Genomic DNA, 22,500 nt, shown 5'->3' on the forward strand with positions numbered 1-22,500 from the left:
CTGCAGAGGGCCTGGATTTGGGGCGCATGATGCATATCCAGGTAAGACCAGGATAACTTACACCTGCTTGTCCAAATTCTAATACTCAATGGCATTTTCATGAAATTACATAAAACAAGATGCATCATGGCTTTTGTAAAGCTAGCGTACAAAATGAGGAAATCATACATAATGTAGCACTGATGAGGAGAGGAAAATAAATAGGGAAAGTATCATAGCTATAAAATAAATTATTAGATAAATGGAAATAATGAAGGTTATGAACCAATTCAACAGAGAGGGTACAGGAAAGTATACAAACTCACTGAAAGAAAAAAAATCATAGGTAAACATAAAATCTAAAAAAAAATTATAAAAAATAGCACGCCAAATCATTAAAAGAGAAAGGGATAAATTCCAGAAAAATAACTAAAAATCTACCAAAAAAGTTAATGATACATAAATATAAAAGAAAATAGCAAAATAAAAGTCTACAAAAACATGTTTCGGACAGAAGTTAAGTCATTTTGGGATTTTCCCTTCTTTCTAGAGAAAACATCATGGGTCAATATAGAAAGTTCGCTTATTTCCATTTTATTGGGGTTTGTCTACCTTTAACGACGGATATGCTGTCCAGGTTATAAATAATAACATATTATTATTCTATCCATGATGAAAGATTTCAGTGATTTGCAATGATATTATGTAAAGGGGAAACATTAAAATGTTAAAGCTAACAAAATGTTAGGTAATGTTTTGTGTCATTCCTTTTTAATATATATAATATGAATGTCTCTATGTATGCATATATTTACAAATACAGTATATATACATATATGAATATATACATATATATATATATACACATATATATATGTATATATATATATATATATATATATATATATATATATATTGCTTGAGATAATTCTATATTAACTATGTGAATGTAGTCAAAATTCTTTATCTAAACATTTCATGTCTGTTCCCTCTTGAAATATACAAAGTTCAGGATTTTCTTGATAACAAAAGGAGAAACTAAAAGGATTGAAAATAAAGGAAAATATTTGGAGGTGGATGAAAAGAGTAAATGATATTGCACAAAATATAGATTTTAAAGTAGGAAAGGAAATCCCCGCCCACCCGAAACCTAAGATCAGAAGAGAGATCAAAACCACCAAACATGAAATGCTGAAACTTACTCTTAATGGCGGTGTTACACTTAAAGCCTATGCTAATACACTTCATATATTTGGTTTCTATAGGTTTTGCAAAAACAACTTTCATGCACAAACTCATCAAGAAGCAGATTGAAGGTTGCTTCTTTATCGTTTGAATATACTTGAAAGTCATTTTTGAAAGGAGATTTTAGGATATTTTTTTTTTTCACATCTACTAGGTGTTTAAAAAGAACGTTTTTGTGAAGTTGAAATATTTTCACTCTGAATATTCAGAAACAATATTCCAAGCGCTTAGGCGGTCTGTATTGCTCTCAGTAACTCCTTATACAGTAAGAAAACTTGCAAAAATTTCAATATTTTCTTTTAATTACGGTCATTATGGTAAAAAAGAAAACATTACGTTATACACCAAAAAAAAAAGAAAAAAAATACGTCTGAGGCCATAACGCTCTAACGAAGTTCATAATAATAATGTTAACTATAACACACAATCCAGTAATATTATCAGTCTTAATTATTAAATGACGATGATGTTACTAACACCTGAATTTTGACAATAATTAGTCTACCATTTGTACTGATATTCATTATGTAAAATGTTCATCATAAAATATCTGTTGTTTATGTTTATCTTATAAGGGATATCTTTCAGAAAGGTGATTAAAAGGTTGAAGTTAAGATTAAACAAAACGCATAGAACTAACAAACATTTAAAGTTTGGCGGTAATATTTTTTAGGTGCCAGCTCTTATTACTTTTAAGCAATATGACGCGCCACGTAGAATGTTGCAACTGATATGGTTTCTTATAAGATTTTAGAAAGTCTTAGACACAATTCAAGAAAAATCAAGATAGGGTAAATTCATTGAATTTTATTTCGGGCTATGCGAAGGAAAATATGTCTCCAATAGCTTTTTATCTTTATGCAATATCTCTGCAATTTTACTACTGACTAGAAAATACCTTATCTTTATGAAATGATAACAAATACTGTAACAATGCACCATCTAATATATAAAAAACTATCATATCTAAGTAAAAAAACACCTTACAACCACGCATCTGGGAAAAAAGAAAGGCACGATTATACCGAAGCTGTTTTGAATGCAGGTAGGCTATTTCCAGGTATTGCTTGGCTATTCATTCATAATAAAAATTTCCGTGATTCAGTAATAGTTTACTTATAGTGAAAATATTAACGGTATGTTTTTATGATAGGATAGGTACAGAAAAAGAGGAATACAGGAAGATCTTGGGATGGGAATGACTAAAGACTGAGGAAACATTTTCAATTTCGCTGTCTAAGAATACAAAATTCTGGGTTATAAAATCAGGGCATTAATATGAAAAGAGACCTCAATACATATTGAAGCAGAACTATAAAGGCAGAAATGCTAATTTTATATTATTACCTTGGAGGGCTAACATCTCAATTCTGCGGCATGTACTTTGTGCGAATATGGATACAGTAAGTACAGTATAAAGCAAAACTCGTGATACCTGAATTCAGTTTTTGTGATTTGAACTTCGCGCTCCTGATTATATAAATCTTATTAAGCCTATAGGCATAGAAAGAAAATAAAGAAGGATGTTTACTACACACAGACTGTGGAGAAATTTCACAAATCGTACTTTATGGCCAGATAAACACCCTTCACAAGTTACAAGATTTGATGACTCCAGAGCCATATTATTATTATTATAATTATTATTATTGGAGATACGTTGTTATTATAGAATCTGTACATTATAGCTGTGGGTGAATATGTTTGACCTGATTATAGACTTCCGTTCGTAATGTAAAAGTAAATAATAGAGGTAGAATTAATTATATTTCTTATAGTGAATATAACTCACCACCTAGCTTATTTACTTATATAATTATCGTTATTTCTGCTCCCTGAAGAAACCCCTCAAGAGACCAGACCTATATATGTAGTGCTGACTATAACCTAGGTCCTAGGATATGGCTTAAAACAATTAATTGCAAGTTTTTAAACCACGACCCTAACTAACTTTTGCTTTATACGCAAAACGACATAAGCAAAATTAAATAATAACTTTCAATTCATATCCCAAATACATAAGTTGTTACTATTAGACTATAGGGCTAAGTTTGAATTATTTCCCTCTATCCAGACAAATAGTTCCACGAATAGTCTCACGGAGTCACGGTGACAGGGGGATTCGTGCTACGCTAACGTATTTAAATTTTGTTCTGAAGTATTATTATAGCACGATTTATTTAATGACCTAATATTTTTCAGTGATAAAACTTCACAAAACAATGGACCAACGTTGCCTCATACATACACATGTTTACAAAGTTAAATATAAATTTTAAGACTAAGTGGCAACTTGAGAACAACGCTCGTCCGATGCATAAATAAAAGAAAAGAAGAGTATCACCAGTTTTGCTTCATACTGTACCTAGAACCTATATAACTATAAAAAGAATAAGCATGTATATCTCTATTTACAAAGTACACACACACAGACACACACATACACAATCGCACACGCACACACACATATACAGTATATATATATATATATATATATATATATATATATATATATATATATATATGTGTGTGTGTGTGTGTGTGTGTGTGTGTGTAAATATATATATATATATATATATATATATATATATATATATACATATACATATATATACATACGTATATATATATATATATATATATATATATATATATATATATATATATATATCTATATATATATATATAATGTGTGTGTGTGTATCTGAGTGAGTGTCTGAAACATGAATTATAATGACAAATTTTTGGGGAGCAATATAAAACACATATGTATTTAAGTAAATGATACAAATTTTGTGATAACATGCTCAGCGGTACAGCAAATCCCAGAATTAATTATTCTTTAATAACCCTCTAACCAAGATGGGATAATATCTGTTTATGATGGTGACATGTACTTTGATTCTATAAATGTAATGCAGTTTAGAAAAAATGTGCATTGGGTTTAAACTGAATATAAAACTTAATTGTAAAACCGATTTCTGAAATTCCACGAAAATGTAAGCAGTGCTTTTGTATAAACAAAGGTATCTAAGAGAGCTACTAAATCATTAGAAATCAAAACTTAAATTCAGATCAACACTTTAGCAAGCTAAACTTATGAATATAATGTTGAAATTAATTTGTCTTTAGACTATAAAGCAATTACCAATGCCATCCAAAACTAAGTAGATCAAATAATGAAGCGAGGAATACCTTTAAACCTAACAGGGTATGTTGAGAAGCTATTTAGGTAATCTTTGAAAAACCATGATGATATAATCAACAATAAACCCCCGAAAGAGAGGATTTCAGAAGAACAACCTTTGAAAACAATAGCTATGGCAAAAACACCTTATTTCATATTCTGACATTGGAGCAGTACTCAAATGCATTACAAATATTTGTGTGTGAACTCCATCCCGTTCGAATAACCTATCATGTAGAGAGAACAATTCTGGGAGGAAGTTATATTTTCTCTCCTGACTAAGGAGGAAAATATGCAATAAGGCAATGCTTATTATTATTATTATTATTATTATTATTATTATTATTATTATTATTATTATTAGCTAAGCTACAACCCTAGTTGGAAAACCATGATGCTATAAACCCAAGGGCTCCAACAGGAAAAATAGCCCAGTGAGGAAAGGAAATGATTGAATAAATAAACTATATGAGAAGTAATGAATACAAGATATAAAATGTCTTAAGATCAGTAACAACGTTGAAATAGATCTGTTATATACTGCTTAACTATGAAGAGAGACATATGTCAGCCTGCTCCGCATTAAAACATTAGCTGCAACTTTGAATTTTCAAAATTCTACTGATTTTTCTGCCTTATTAGGAAGATCATTATACAATCTGTCAAAGCTTGAATTAAACTTCTTGTAGTACGTACTAGCTTTCTTGCATATCCAGGTAAATCCCTTTAAAAGTTAATATGTTCCTAAATATCTGTTAGTTTAGGTGTAACTTTTTGAGCTACATTGTTCTCGGTTAATTACATTAGGTAAATTTCTAAAGAGAACTTGTCCAAAGATTCTTCACATAAAATGTAACATATGTTTTGAACTAATTATATAGATGCTCACTATTTATATTTCACACGGTTCTGCTGAAGTAAACGGATAGTCAAAGCTCGTCATATTTACGGAAAGTTTTCCTCCAAGATGATGTCAGGTTTCTTTAGTCTTGGAGGGATGTCATTTTCTATTTTGACAATGCTAGCATAAATTGGATGTCTTCTTCTTTTTATTCACAACGTAATGGAAAAGTATCATATTTTGGTAATTGTATCACTGTTGTAGGATGCTTACGATCTTCCGTCTACTCGAAATGATAACCGATGGATTATAACGATTCTCTTTGAAATATTTTCTATGGGGATCAATTTGATATATCCTTGTTTACCAATATGCTATTGCTTTAGCTAGATAGGTTCTAACAGATTATTAGAAATATATTTTTCATTGTCTATTAGCAAAGCAGTTAATATTCAATAAATCAATATTATACGTTTAGAGATAACTATCAGTTCAGTTTATACCTATTACAGTATTTGAAATATTTTTATGAAAGATTATTTTTCGAATAATGGATTGCTTAATAAGTAGAAGAGTGAACAATTTACCAAATTTCTTTATCCAACAATAGTTCTACGCATCTAATTTGAATATCAGTTCTTTTTTCTGGAATGCTTTTAATTTTGGCGATATATTCTAAGAACTGTCCACCTTGAAGGCTAGCGTATATTACACGCAACGCCAGTTTTCTGATTATTTTCAATTTGCATAATTACTCGTGTCTTACCGCATTGTTTTCCATTTATTTGTTAGATCTTGAATATCTATATACAATAATATTATTTTATTTTCGTTCATATGATACACACGTCTTTCAATATACATCTCTATATTATTATTGAAGTCTTTGTTAGTGCCTTTTGGTATATTTCATCTGCCTCTGTACCATGGGTTTACACTGTCTTGATGGTACACCCAAACACACATTTCTGATAATTTACTCTTCCATTTTTCTTGCAATCATTTTGTTAGATCGTCTTAATGTAATAACGAAGAATGACTGGTTGCTTATAAAGATGCAGCCTTTTTTTTATCTTCATCGCTGATCTTCATATTCAAAACAACCACTACTGTTCTTCATTCATCATTTATTCATCCTTAAATGAATATCGTTTACTATTTTTTTGCTATTCAGTAGTTTATTCTTTACGTCCTGTGTTTCTTTCTCCGTGCTGGGGCATTTCCTACTGGATCCTAGACATTACAACATTCTAGTTTCTAACAAGGATTGCAACTTGCGTTGTAATGATAATGTCAACAAAAATGATATTCTAATGTAGGAAAGCAAATGTATATCATGGACATGTTTAACGTGTAATGCGGTGATCAGTTTTTAAAAATTATCCGTAAAAAGGTTAAACCTTTGTCCAATCAATTACATTTTGTTTTCTTCCTGTAAATTCCGTGTAGAAATGTACATCAACTGCAGGTCTACTGATATCAAGACACTGCATAAAAAAAAATAGACTATTATAGAAATATTGACGGATACAATTACTCTTATTGTACTGCTGCCGGTAATGGAAATCTGCCTTAGCGTCAGATTAGGGAATTTGCATGGGGATGATTGTAAGTTCTTGTTTGCTAAATTATTTGAATGCTCTTAATTACTTCACTTGGTACAATATCAAAAGTAACACACATGCACTGACTGACACGACTCTATAATAATGTTCAACGTTACTCTAAATCACAGTACTTTAACAGCTCATGAGCACATTTGCAATATTGAAATCCAAGCAGGTAACCACCCCCCCCCCCCCAAAAAAAAAGCCTCTCTAGCCGCCAGATGCAATAAAGATGGTCAGATAGGGTCGGATCCATTTCCTTCTCGCGTCAAATGGTAAATTCAACCAGAGATCTTGGGAGGATGTTACACACAATCCAGTCCATACAGTCTTGTTATTCATATTTGAATACGTGTTTCTTAATATTTGAAGTCTCACCTTAGTATTCAGTTAGTATGTGTCAACTCTAAATTACAGGATAGCAAGTGTTCTAATCAATCCGAAAGAATAATTAGTTGGTTACAAAAGTAGTGTTGTATTCAAATAATCAACTTATTAAAGAAGAAGTATTCAGTTTCTAGAGTGAAGTTTACTTATTAGTAGTAAAATAGAAAGTTCCTATCAATCTACAATAGTATTGGAGTTGATCCTATCTTCATGGAAACCGTCTACCACCGTAATAAGATAAACCCCGAAAATGACAAGCAACAAATATGCTTCTGTAGAGTTGAGGTTCGGGTCAATTCTTTTTTTTTTTTTTTTTTTTTTTTGTTACCCATACAAATCGACAATTCTTAGGACACTTACAGCGGCTACATTTTCTTCCCTGGAAGGATGCATATGAATGATTAAGTAAAGATTCGTGGAAGAAATAATTCAAAAAAAGATTCAGGTTCTACTAAGTAGGTATGCCATAAAACATTCGTTTATCGATCAAGTGACATATTCTTAATTTGAAATGTTAAAACCTATAGGATATGGGTTTATATATCTGTTGTCATCTGGAATAAAGTAATAACAATAAACACACTCACATACAAACACACACACACACACACACACACACATATATATATATATATATATATATATATATATATATATATAGATATGTATATATATATATATATATATATATATATATATATATATATATATATATATATATATATACACGTGTGTGTGTATAAACATATTCATACATACATATACTTGAATAGATAAGTATATATATATATATATATATAAATATATTAATATATATACACACATAACATATATATATATATATATATATATATATATATATATATATATATATATACACGTGTGTGTGTATAAACATATTCATACATACATATACTTGAATAGATAAGTATATATATATATATATATATATATATATATATATACATAAAAATGTATATATACGGTATATATATATATATATATATATATATATATATATATATATATATATATATATATGTGCAGCATATATAAATATGGGTCTTGTGTAGGAGCAAATGCAGGCATATTTACAATTTGTCGCCCAATAAGTAATTATGAAAATATGAAAGTGTTCATGATGATTATGTATTCGAAAGGCAATGTCTCTCATAGAAGAAATCGAGCAGAATAACTCATTGTATTTCCACATAAGTAGAGAAACATTATTTACGTCAGTTTATAAATAAGATAGTTATATACCCACTTGTCCTTTCCGGCGTTTGATAATATAAGATTTTATCTTTAAAAGTTAAAATTTAAAACAGTTTGGTATAGTAGCTATTTAGTCTTAGAGGATAAAGACAAAAAGCTGATAAAAGCGAATAGATCATTTAAAAGCAGAGCGTATATCACATCTGTTCTCTGTTCCAGTGAGCATAATGATGGAGTGTAGAATAGTGCTATTATAATCCAGTCCCGTTGATTCCTTATGTATAGACATTGTAAATTTTTAGCATATAGATAACAGAATCTAAGTCTACTAAATCATATATTGGTGCCTACTTAAATCTATCTACCTATGGCTCCAGTATGGATCTATTCATAAACTAACATTTATCAATAAATTTTGCTTCATGTATGTATGTATGTATGTATGTATGTATGTATGTATGCACTGAAAATAGGTGTATGTAGTTTTCAATACATATGATTACATAATTATCATTTACTCGTATAAAAGGAATAAAATATAAAATGGGAGCCCCACTTATTTAATTATATTTGAAATAGTTACTGTTAAATTAACATGATCTCAATATTGTGTTGTTAAAAAACTGAACAGGAAAGAGTGTAATAAGAGATGAAAGGGACACAGACTTAATGGTTGAATACTGGAATACTCAGTGACAATAGATATATACACCAGTATCGAATACTTCTCAGGAGAAATTTGGTGAACAATGAAATACATTATAAATGCAAGTATTCATTGGCGGTAGCCTAAGGCAATTCATCTTTGAACATCTTGCCGGGTTATTAACATAATGAAAATCTTTTAATCACTAATTAGAGCAAAGTTGTGTCTTAGTCCCTCGTTTTCACCCAGATATTAAGGGAGAAAACCAAGAATCAATTGTTTTCCAATGTGTAATTTTAGACTTTTCTCTTACTTAGTGGAGAGAGAGAGAGAGAGAGAGAGAGAGAGAGAGAGAGAGAGAGAGAGAGAGAGAGAGAGAGAGAGAGAGAGAGAGAGAGAGAGAGAGCCTGTCAAAATTTATACGATTGGATGAATCTCAATTACTGTATTATTATACAATTCTTTTTATATCAAGCCTTTGAAATTTGACTGCTTATAACAAAGGTAGAAATATTGAACATTCTCTTTTAGGCTTTCAATTAGGTGGCTTTCTTGTGAAAAGCCTTATGAGGGTATTTTTTTAGTATATGAAAATGCTGTTCCGAACTAGCCTTTCAATCATGCTTTTTATAATGGTGTTATAACTGACGTAATTCTGATTAAACAAATGACCTTTATCACGTTGTTATGCTCAAATTATTACCGGAGAGTGATACACCTTAGTAATAATATCAATATAGAAAATGAAAATGATCCCTTTTATAAATATTTATAATATTGTTCCCATAACCATACAAAAAGTAACGAGCGGATATTGTAAGCCTCTCCCAGGAACGCTATTTTATAAACGTATTCTGAAGTTTTATTTTATACGAGAAAATATATTGTCACTTGAACATCTCAATAAACCTAACGCAGTGAATAGACAGAAAGGGGCTATAAACATTGTGTGTATATATATATATATATATATATATATATATATATATATATATATATATATATATATATATATATATATATATATATATATATATATATATATATATATATATATATATATATATATATGTATATATGTATGTATATATATATATATATATATATATATATATATATATATATATATATATATATATATATATATATATATATATATATTAAAGTATATGTACTTCGTTCCGTTGCTGTTGGGCTTACTTACTGAATACATTTCAAAATGACTTCTCACACAATATTCGGTAGTGTAGCAAAGAGTTCAACGGAGGTATACTCTGATCGGAAATCAAGGGTAAGACATTTGCCCCTTGTCAATAACGTAAACAGAAAGAGGATGACAAAGGTAATAATTGTTCCCACAACAAAATGCACAGGTTGAAAGACACCAAACTAGCAGAAAGAACACCCTAATACTTTCACATTCAGGGAAAAAAGTTTGAAACAGCAAGAAAATAGATCAATTAGTATAAGGCCATAACCGAGAATATTAGATGATAGATAACTAAGTGAAGGAAGGCCAATTATCCATGCTCACTATGCGCATGTAAGACACTTAAAGCAGCTAACATTTTGGCAATGTGGCTATTTTGAGACTGCTGGCACCTGACATACGTTCAGCATCCAGAGGAAATAACAGAACAACATTCACTGGATAGATTTTTTTTTTTTTTTTACTATATTATGTTTTCTTGGGTACTAAGGAAATGTTAACACTCATGTGTACTCATTGAAAATTCGTAAACTTCCAGTGACTCATCAATGAATCTAATCACATTTCATATTCGTTACAATTTTCACTGTATATATATATATATATATATATATATATATATATATATATATACATATATATATATACATATGTATATATATATATATATATATATATATGTATATATAAATATGTATATATATATATATATACATATATATATATACACACACACACACACACACACATATATATATATATATATATATATATATATATATATATATATATATATATATATATATAATCTGTAGGTGCATCTGACTAGCATTAGTGTTTTAGTTTTAATGTCTATCTCTCAGGGACATTTTTGTTTTGTTTTACATAAACGTGATGTTTTTATCTATTTAAATTGAAGCATTCTTAATATATTTTTATGTTTATTGTGGCCGTTACCGTACGGTTTTGAAAATAAAATTATATTTGATATTTATTTTGATTATGAATCAAATTTCAGTTACTGTGACTATTGTCACTATACTTTTGAAAAAACTTTAAACTGATGATAATACTTGGATCTTTACTAGATTTATAAATTTCCATATGATCGATTTTGTTCTTAACCGCCAATTCTATAATTTTAAATCTATATTCTATTCATAATGAATCAAGCCCCATTACACTAAACTTTCATAGACATATAAACTCAGTAATTGATGAAAATAAGGCTTTAGGCAATTTCATGATAATATTTTGAGTATTAAGATGTCGGTCGGTTTCATATATCAATCAGATGTGGAGCTAATGAGTACTTTTACTTCAGCTTTATGAAAACACTACCAAATATTTAACGGAATGAGGTTGAATTTCATAGACTATTGTCAAATTTACAATATTGTAATTTTTTTCACTGAAAAACATAGGATGAAAAATATTTTTGCATAAGAATATTTTTCAAACACAACAAATTAAGTCTATTGTCTTTAGACATTAAAATCTAAAATGAAGGGTAGTGACAGTTTCCATTTCTTATGTATACATGTTTTCGCCAGTGTCTAATGGTCCTTGTTAGTTGGAAATTTTGGCGCCAGTACCAACAGTTAGAGAAGAGATTGTTGGTTACAAATTCACTAGCATTAACATTAGCCGTTAGTTATGGTAGAAACAGTATTGGTGCTAATACACAGCAACAGAGGCAGCAAATTTCTACAAGAACATAGCTACAAGGCTACAAGGGTGCATGTGCTTGTTTTGCTCATGACTTCAAGGTGAATCTTGACTTTTATATAGACAATACTGTACTTTACTTCTAATGTTGAAGGTAATATAATCAAGTAATGGTTTTAAGGTCATGTACAAATACACTGATAGAGCTAAAGGAAGACTATGCGGACTGCAAATGTGTTCGGAACATTCATCACAGATTTTCCCGAAACCTACAAGCTGAAAGATGAATAAACATCCATTGAAATGACACAGATGTCAATTGCATCCACACAGACGGAACAAGGTTATTTCAGGGGAAAAAAAACAATATGCACCTTGAAACACATGAGGCCACTTTTTGATGAGGGAAACACTTTATAAAAAGAATTCCTTGGATGAATTTACCTTGAATAACTGAACTCCAATTACAGCGAACATAAACTCAAGAAGACACGTCACCAGCATGATATTTCCGATGGTCTTAATAGCGACAATCACGCACTGTACTACATGCTAACTTCCCAAGATCCCAAAGGCATCACCATAAGGAAAAGGGGAGAAAAAGAATAAGGGTGAAAATTAATAACATAAATAATTGGTGCAATATTTGGGTACCGGGGAAGATACACACATACACACACTCATATATATATATATATATATATATATATATATCTATATATATATATATGTATATATACATATATACTGTATACATACATTTATATATACTCATACATACATACATACATATATATATATATATATATATATATATATATATATATACATAATATATAAGTGTATATATACAGGTATATATATAAATATATATATATATATATATGTATGTATTTTTATTTATATATATATGTATATTATATATATATATATATATATATATATATATATATATATATATATATATACATATATATATATATATATCTGGAGAGAGAGAGAGAGAGAGAGAGAGAGAGAGAGAGAGAGAGAGAGAGAGAGAGAGAGAGGAAGCATTTGACTAAATTATATTTAGGAAGTTTAACTGATATAGTTGATTCACAAAAAGCAAAGTCAGGGAGGTGTCATCTTTTATCACATGTTACATCTGTGCCTTTTACAGGAATGACGAAGAAGCAGAAATAGTAAACTGACAGAAACTGAAGAAATCATGAAAATGGACATAGATATTTTGAGTGTATCTTTTAAATGTACAAGCTAGTCATAACATTCATCTACTTTCATTTATTGATAAATATTATCACAAAAGAAAACTACAGTAGAATTTGATTTACTACTTAATCGATTACAAAAATCCCTGATTTAACAAAGCCTTATAAGTTAAATATATCTCCTTTCGAAACCGTAGATTGTCAATGGATACCTGTTATAAAAGGAAATTGTAATGATGAAATCCAGCTCCATTTCAGCGACAGCTGAGGATGATTGTAAACTTAAAAATAAGAAAGAACCGGTATTTCATATATGGAATCATCTGAAAAAAACAGATAAGTGCAAACCATACATACAAAGCAATCACTCATTTCTATCACAATAGATTATTTGCATCAAAACAGGTAATAAAGAGTGCTACACTAAAGAAAAAGTCTTCATTATGATTTCTTCTAATAGCAAAGAAAAAAAAAAAAAAAAAAGAGGAAAAAAAAAAACACCGTGAACGCCACGGCGTTGACAGATCCTGAAACTCTATGAAGCATAAACATTATGGCAAGTTATGCAGTTTTTATATGTGTAATTACTTTCTATATATAAAATCTTAACAATAGCAAATAGTAATTCATTCATGCATAGGTACTTTAGAAGAAAATAGTTGGGGAGAGCCTTACTGACGATTGAGAAAATTATTGATAAATGAATAAACATCATAAGGAAAGGGTGATATGATGTACATATGGTTATACTAATTTTCTCTAAGTAAATGGCAAATATGAAAAGAAAATCAACACCTAATTCATTTCTTATTTTGTGACAGCTGAAAAGCTGATCCCCAACCTATACTCTTGTCAAGGGACTTATGCCAGAATGACCAAGGTTTGATAAAAGATTTTATTCTATTCTTTTACATGCAGTTGACTAGAAAAAAAATTAATGTTCTAACTTTATATCAGAGAAAATATTATTGATAGGAAATTAATATTTCTTGATCTTACTTTATTACTGAATTAATTGCAATAATTACTTATAAATCATTCATATTTTCTAACAGAAAAAAAATATTAGTTTCTCAAATAATGACAGCACTCAATATCATAATAGCATCCACTAAAAAGCTACAATTTTTTAGAGGGCCAACTTGAAATTGCATGGGATTTTACGATTTAAAACTTATATTAATCAAGCTCTTCTTATAAACTTCTCAACCAATGCTAGCAATCACACAAATTCGAATTCTTATAATTCTATTTACATTAAACGAGTAGTTCAACTGCTTTATTCGTATCAACCAGGATGATCTACCTACGGTTTCTCAGTCTCTGTCTACTTAACAAGGAAAGTATTCAAAATACTAAAGACGGGCAAGATTGCACGCTTTACATCTAGCGTAGTCAAAAGTCTACACATATACTATATTATTTCTGTTTTTGACATTTTCCCTCTTTATAATGACCAGATCTGCAATATCATACGAGATTTAGTATAGTTCAAACAAAGAAACAATTTTCTGATACCCCTCACTTTTCTTCAACGTTCCCGTTAATCTTGATATTCCAGATAAAGGGGTAATATAAATTATAGTACTAACATTGAACATCCTAATGCTATGGAATGCAAGTAAAAAAGTAATTTCGATTAAATAATAATACGTCTGGACCAGATAATGTGCAGCAGGCTGCAACCTCTCATGACATAATCATAGGAACTCTCATTCCTCATTAGTTTAGATGTTTACGTCACGAAGCTGCTGCAGATATGCAATATTTATCCGCGATAAAGTTCCCATTCCTGAATGAAATCCCCTCTTTATGGCTTTTTTAAGACCTAAACGATTTCTAAACAATAAATATAAAACTTATGGTTAAAAGAACAGATATAGAGAAAAAGTAAATATTTTCTACCTCATTGTACCTTCTTACCTTAAGACCTTTAGCTCTATTGATGGCTCGGAGAGGCCTAAGAACGCGGAGCACACGGAGAATCTTCACAACCGAGATAGCTCCATCCCTGAAGAAAAGACACTCCTAGTTTACTCTTGACATAATATTAATGGGACCCATATGAGGTAGGATCACTCAGGATGATAATGCACAGTTTAGAGCAATGCCACATTCTATATAATACATGACGGCATTTTAGACTAGATGCAGACTGGCCTTAGTTAACAGCTGTTAACAGCTACTTAAATTAATGGCGCAATAAGATGTATCATTTTAATTGGATGCTAGTTTTTCTTGAGAGGTTTGAACATTTCTATATATACCATCCTTTTGTAAATGTAATATTTTGTTGTGCTGGTCATTCAGCTAAGGTAGCTTTGCTTATAATGCAATTGTTGTATGAAAACAGCAATTTGTGAAAGAACTTTACCAAAATGTAGCTAAATGCTTAAATAAATTCTGATTACAGCACGGGGACCAGTTTCTAATTTTCGGGCGATAATCTTATCTCCGATTCTTTTCCGAATACGTTTTGGGGAACAAGGAGGTAAATGAACTAACTATTTCTATCCACTATGGTTAGTATGTCCATTTTTTTAACGATAAAATATACAACTTATCAGAACCAAATACCCAGTAGTTCCTACTTTTCGCTATCAATACGCTTTGAAAATAATGGTAACCACTATGAATATATTTCAATAACTGATTTTGATGAGGCAATATATGATTTTATGGATATAATTTTCTTTTACCGTAAATTATGATTTTATCTTATTTCAGAATTAAATTTCACGCACCTGGCTCTCGAATAGATAAAATTTGAGTATTAATCAGCTATGAATAATATTTTTTTTTTTTCAGGCCTCTCGTAGATTGTCATTATTTTCCCTTTCTACGTCTATTGAAGGTTTACCATTTTTTTTTCTTGAAAAAAGAAAATAAATAAATACTAAACCTCAACATTCTTTTCATTAAGTATTCATATTTTTCATGACGAGAACTTTCCGGAGGCTCACTCGCTTATAATATTAAGATTTTTGTTTTTTTAATTCTTCATTTTAGTATTCACCCCAATTTATCCATCGTGAATGCTTTATTTTCCCATCGCTATGTAATACGAAATTCTAACTTGATAATATTAAGAAATAAGATAAAGTGAATCAAATAAGTTCCACACGATAAAATTCTTCTCCTGAATCCTTTCATCTCTTGATTATTTGCTACTTATATAACCCATTCTGTTATATTCCTTCATAATATCACAGTTTCACTCTATAGTAGATTTCCATAGTCAAGAAGATCTGTCTCAATCACTTACAGGCGAGAAAGCACTAGTGTTTCAAAAGTAATGATAAAAATTTAGTTCATTGTTTCAATGCATAGTTCAGTGACGGAAAAAACATATCTTCACCATTTTACTCTTTATTGAAATTCCAAAATGTAAATTTATTACAGAAGTAAGATATACTGTGTTTCATCTGCAGTAGCTCATCAGAGGAAATTATTATCTATTTATTTTAAGGTTCTTTATTACACCATATTAATTTCACAAGCGATAATGAAGGTTTCTTCCTTTCATTTTAGTCCAGTTTTTAAAATTAGGTATTTTTAAAAAGACTGGAACAACATTAAAGATTAATAACATGTTAATAATAAAACTGATAAGAAAAGAAAATAGTTCAATTAGGTTTCTTTGTCAGGAGGATGTATATTGACAAATATTCTCATGGATCTCACCAATATTCCAGGAATTATCAATATCAAAGGCACACATCCGAAAACTACATATTTTTGGCACCTTCTGCAATTGCAAACGTGATATTTTTTTTTTTTTTTTTTTTTTTTGGAAAAAAAAATTCTTGATACTGACTCACAAGCTACAGGCTGTGAAATGTGTATATAGAATACTGTATGATGAAAATGGACATATAAACCAGTGTAGATAAAATCAGAAAAAATATTGCCCATAATGAGGTACCATACGATGCAATAAGGGAAGTGGATATTACAATAGTCAGGATGTCAACCACTTACATCGTGAAACCATGCAATTTTAGGTACTCTAAATTTTATTCATGGGAAAATGTTCTCAATGGGTAGGAAAGCCAAATTTGCGTACACAATATTAAGCATTTCTCAGAATTCAAGATGGCCACCACTGCCATATTTAAAACCTATATTTTTTTTAAAAACTGATACTGGTGACATAGACTGACAAATAATACTACTTTTTATATATTTTTTTAATGGTGAAGAATTCATTTTGATAGCTGTTTTACATTACAATATATAAACAAAGTTTTATAATATAATGTGAAATATTCTGAAAGACGTGGTTAACCACATTTTATTCCAATTGAATGTAATTACAAGGGAGAATTACAGACAATGATAAATGAGGCTCTCCAGGAGATCATTGCTACAAGATCAAAAGGGTGGGTGATTACATCAAAGAGCAGAAACAATGAGCAGCAAAACTAAAGTGCTCATAGGTAACATCGGTGTTTCCAAGAGGTTGTTAAAATCAGAGAATAGTGACCGGACCGTTTTCATGAAAAAGAAAAAAAAAAAAAACAATAAGAGAAAACAGAGGTAGGTGTAGGTCAGAAAGTGTACAACAATAGAATGGGGTAGCAATAGGACTTTTAAACAAAAGCTAGATCAGCTTTGTAATGAGAGACAAGATCAGTGGGCTAATGGCGTGGTGTTTAGACTCAGTGCTGTAATTGATATGCATGTTGCTGATGCACAGTACCATGCCCCATGTTACAGCCAGTTTCGTGCTGTTCCTGTGACACACTCCTACCATGAAGATACCTGAGGAAAAGGCACTGGGATCTACACCCTACTGTAGCTGAGAATTTGACAGAAAATGGACAACTTGAAAACTACACTGTAACTATCTTGCTGCCTCAGGGACTGTATCTAGAATACCGTTCACATTCACTGTAACAACCTACTTTGGCGAAATGTTGCTGATTCTTCACATTGTAACTGTGAAAGTGTAGTTGGATTTGAAGACAACTTTGGTCAGTTTTTGAAAATTGCCAAAATCAGCACAAACCAAGACAATGAAAACAATGTTGAGAAGCTGGTGAGAAATATCAAGAGAGAAGTTATGACAATGCATAGGTGCTAAGGCTACTATCTTAATGACTGTTTATCACAAAGTCATTAAAAGCACATGGGAGACTTTTCTGAAAAAGGTTTCTAGCCTTATATTAGGGAGCACAATCATTAAACCATCAATGCCCTTGCTTTATTGCATTTTACAGCAACTTTGCTATGGCTTCAATAATTAATCAGACCACTCTTAGACTAGCTGTTAAACTTTATAACAAACATGGCAGTTAGGGTTCATTGAGATTGAAAATTAGCAGGGCATTACAAGCCCAAATGAGTCAGTGGCTAAGTTTTTGTCTGGCAATCAGTCAGAATACCACAGGAAACTAGGACTGAATGCAGACAACTGGCCCATATTCAGCTGGGCCAACAACTATGACTTGTATATTTCAAGCCCCAATAGAATGAAGATCATCCATGCCATAGTGATGCAGTTCACTTAACATTCGGTTGGCATCATTGACATTGGAAGCACTGGTGTGATGCAACTGAAGATTCCTCAACTTAAGAAACGTGGAGTGTCCTCTCTACCACTCAATCACCAATGGAGTTAAGTGCACTACAACACACCTTCTCAGCTAAATACACGTCACTTAACAATTAAACCACTGCCTGTTGAAGAGTTGAAGTTTAAGTTTGATGTAGTTAGGTATAGTCAGCTAGGGGATGTGGGGTGTCTTTCAAAAATTTATGAGAATGAAAAAACAATTGAGTGGGCAGGTTTTGATGTTCAGCAAGACTAACTGGAAGGTCTTCCTGCTAAGGAAACTAATAGCCTTGTTATTTTTGGATCAATAATTGACTCACTTCCAGGTCACTCAGACACAATTCTAATTGCAATTGTGTATATTGAAAGGGCTCTTAATACTTTTGATGTAATACATGCATCTCATTATCAACTTCCATCTGAATGAAACTGCATACCTAATTCAATGTAATAATTATCAGTGCTGAACCAACATCATACTTAGCTCATGCATGATGCACTCACTTATGACATTTCTGGGATACATGGGAATGTTGATAAAGGGGTCTTGTATAAAAGGTCCCATAAGTTCAGCATTCAGTGGAATAGCTTAGACAAATACTCTACGGGTATACCGACTCATCACTGCAACATTGTTGAATGGTACCATGGCATGCCAGGACTTTAGTAAATACGTTGTAACATCAAGCCTATGGGTAGGCTGTGTTATAAAACCTACTCTGCTAGCACTTATATTCTTGGGTGGAGAGCAGAATGGTGACTTTTACCTTCAGCAATACTGTCTCAAGGCAATATTGTCATATTTCTTCGTGGCAGGTCACCAAAATTATTCTTGTTACCTTCATTAAGCTGTTAAAGAAGATTTACTTACAGGTGCAAATGTTTGTCGTTACTCAGATGAGGACATCTCATTGCCAGCCAATCAATTTGGCAAACAAACATGTATAAAGTAAGGAAAAGGTCCAAGAGTTATAAAGGGTGTTTTAACAAGCAATGAGCTTGTGGCTGTTAGGATCAACAGTTTCAGTGTATGGGCCTACTTTGACATAGCCATGGAACATATGTACAGAGGTACTTGAAATGATGGAGAGGTATACACTAAAGATATAGATAAGAAGAAAACGGACAAGGAAGAATGAGGAGCATGACAGAAACTAGATGAGGCTGATCACAGGAAGATCCCTCGGCAATTAGAAAAGTACTCGTACCCCCTTATTGCAAAGAATTCAGGTGTCTATAACATCTGAAATGGCAAAGTGGCACCTGACACAGTGAATGATCAGGATGTATTGGCTATTGCGTGTGATCAGAACAAGCAATTCTCTGATTTTCATAACAATAACTTCCACACAACCATAAAGAAGAAAGGTAAAGCAATGTTGGCACTAAAAATATCAGTCACTATGAGGGGGAAATGCTATCTGTCAAGTGGAAACACTATTCAGCCATCTTACAGTTATGAGACAGCAATGCGATTTGAAAATAGCTAATATTGTCCACTTTAAGGAGAGTTAAGTTTCTCCAACCCTTTTGTCATGAATATGACTGCTTGAGGAAGGGCAAAAAGTCCACACTTCACTATCTCTGACAAAACTGCAACTGCTCCACATGTAGTGTTAGTTGATGCTGGCCAGTCATTGTACAACACAGTCCAGCTAGTTTCTAGAACCAAACGAGACCTAGCACCAAGCATCAGCACTCAACTTACCCACTATCCTTTGGCCTCCAAGAAAATTGTTCTGTTTTATACCTATGACCAAGAAACTCCAAGTGTTTAGCATAAGTGGGCAAGAAGAAGAAAAGTAAGGGAATATTGACTGACCTCTAGCATAACCCTTCCATGCCAAAAAACTGTTTTTCATAGTGCAAAGAATAAGAATCTACTTAACAATATCCTTTGTGGGTACCACTTTCAACACAATATCCAACTGGTCAATACAGTGGGCTGTACAGTTACCAATTCTGAAGCAGACATCACCCTCTGCAGCTACATGATGAAAGCTGTGGAGAATAGCACCCAGACCATCCACATCTCAAGTAATGATGCTGACGTTTTTTTTGTCTGCTGGCGTAATGGATATCAAGGATGAAAATTCAAATTGAAAAGTGGAATGGTGATAACATGGATTTCTCCAAAATTTTAAGCACTTCGGACTAAGAAAGTGCAGCCAGCTTCTCTATGTCCATGCACTGCTATGCTGTTAAACGGCGACATATTCCTTTGAAAAAGAAAAATAGTAAGAGCTCAAACTTCTTGAAAATGAAATATACCCTCAGCTCAAGGTTATAGTGGATACCTTTTTCTTACTACTATATGGATAAAACATTTGTATGACAATGAATGATATACAAGCGTGCTTGTACCTTGGCTGTAAGAAATCTCCACCACTGAAAAAATTATCATCAAATCCGACTGTGGAAAGCAGCAGATCAATAGGACCTATTCATTGAAGCTTAAGATATTGCCAATTTTGGCTGTAACATTGAAGGCTCTATCATTACACCGACTGCAGAATCCGCCCCAGTTGCTCCTTAAGAGCTCCTGGATGCAGTGAGCTACAACTGTTCTGCAAAGGGAATGACATGTAGAAGTGAATGTAGTAGCTGCAACAGTGCTGGCCTTTCATGTACTAGCTATTGTAAATGTGAGGAAGGTGTCACCTGTTGCAGTCATTTTACCATCAAGCTTATAGAAGTAGTGGAAGATGAAGAGTGTCTAGATAATGATGACGTGAAAGATAATAATGATGATAAAAATGTAGATAACTAATTTTACCAAGTCCATTAGTGGAAGTTCTATTAGGTATCAGATATTTCTTGTTATTTTGTTATGTCTTTTTAATAATGATAAAATAAATCCCCTTCTACTGATATTTAACCTGTTCATTAACCCTATATTTGGCAATATATAAATCACCAATCAGCAAAAATGAGTTTTTTGCACGTTAAAACCCTTGATAAAGATGGCTTTACATGGTCACTTTTGTCACATACTTCCAAAAAACGATGTAAGCTGTTTTTTAAATATGGCGACGGTAGACTTCTTGAATTCTGTGAAATGCTCTACATTGCTCAAGTAGTAACTGAATTACTTTAGTTTGCTTGCATATTTAATACATATTTCCACGAATAAAAGTTTTGAGTAGTCAACATTGCAGAGTCCCCATTTTTACACCTAGACTTCAGGATTCCATATTGAATTTCATTTGCTGCTATTTCATATTTACATGTAGGTCATAAACATAGAAAACCAAAGGATAACACAGCATATTTAACAACGATATTGGAAAAATTCGAAATCGATACTTAAAGTGCAGTTCACAACAAGGATGTTTAATTATCTGAAAATGTCTTGAATGCAGACACAAGGACATTTATTGTATGGGAAAATACTAGGAAAGCTAAATCTATAAATAAAGTTGATAAACAAATTGACTAAAATTGCTTTACAATTGCTTACGGATGATATATGTTTTCAATGAGATTGATATAAAAGATCTGCATTAATGTTAAAATTAAATATTGGATCTTGAATTTCGTGAACATCTAGTCTAGAACGGTTCATTTCTCATACATCTCATTAGGAATAAAGGTCATGTCACTTACACTGAAAGAGTATTTTACTTCTTAGTTACTTATTTATCATATTAAGAAAGATCTGTGCCATAAGAAGTAGGGGAAAATCTATACGAATACAGGCGCTTACACTAAACTCTTAAGTAGCGCAATCAGAAATGGATAGATATT

General features: G+C 31.3%; 1 protein-coding gene across 8 annotated transcripts in view; it reads right to left on the reverse strand.

The window, feature by feature from the left end:
• The window catches only part of LOC137645738 (muscle calcium channel subunit alpha-1-like), a 1,524,573-nt gene that overhangs the window by 125,143 nt on the left and 1,376,930 nt on the right, over positions 1-22,500 (reverse strand). For all 8 annotated transcript variants that reach the window (XM_068378633.1, XM_068378634.1, XM_068378636.1 and 5 more), the window contains 2 exons: positions 15,120-15,207; positions 12,430-12,537 (listed from right to left, as the gene is read on the reverse strand). In XM_068378633.1, coding sequence (XP_068234734.1) covers positions 12,430-12,537; positions 15,120-15,207 — 196 coding nt within the window. The remainder of the gene's footprint in view (positions 1-12,429; positions 12,538-15,119; positions 15,208-22,500) is intronic.

The sequence above is a fragment of the Palaemon carinicauda genome, chromosome 8 (genome assembly GCF_036898095.1).
Source record: "Palaemon carinicauda isolate YSFRI2023 chromosome 8, ASM3689809v2, whole genome shotgun sequence".
NCBI classification, from domain to species: domain Eukaryota; kingdom Metazoa; phylum Arthropoda; class Malacostraca; order Decapoda; family Palaemonidae; genus Palaemon; species Palaemon carinicauda.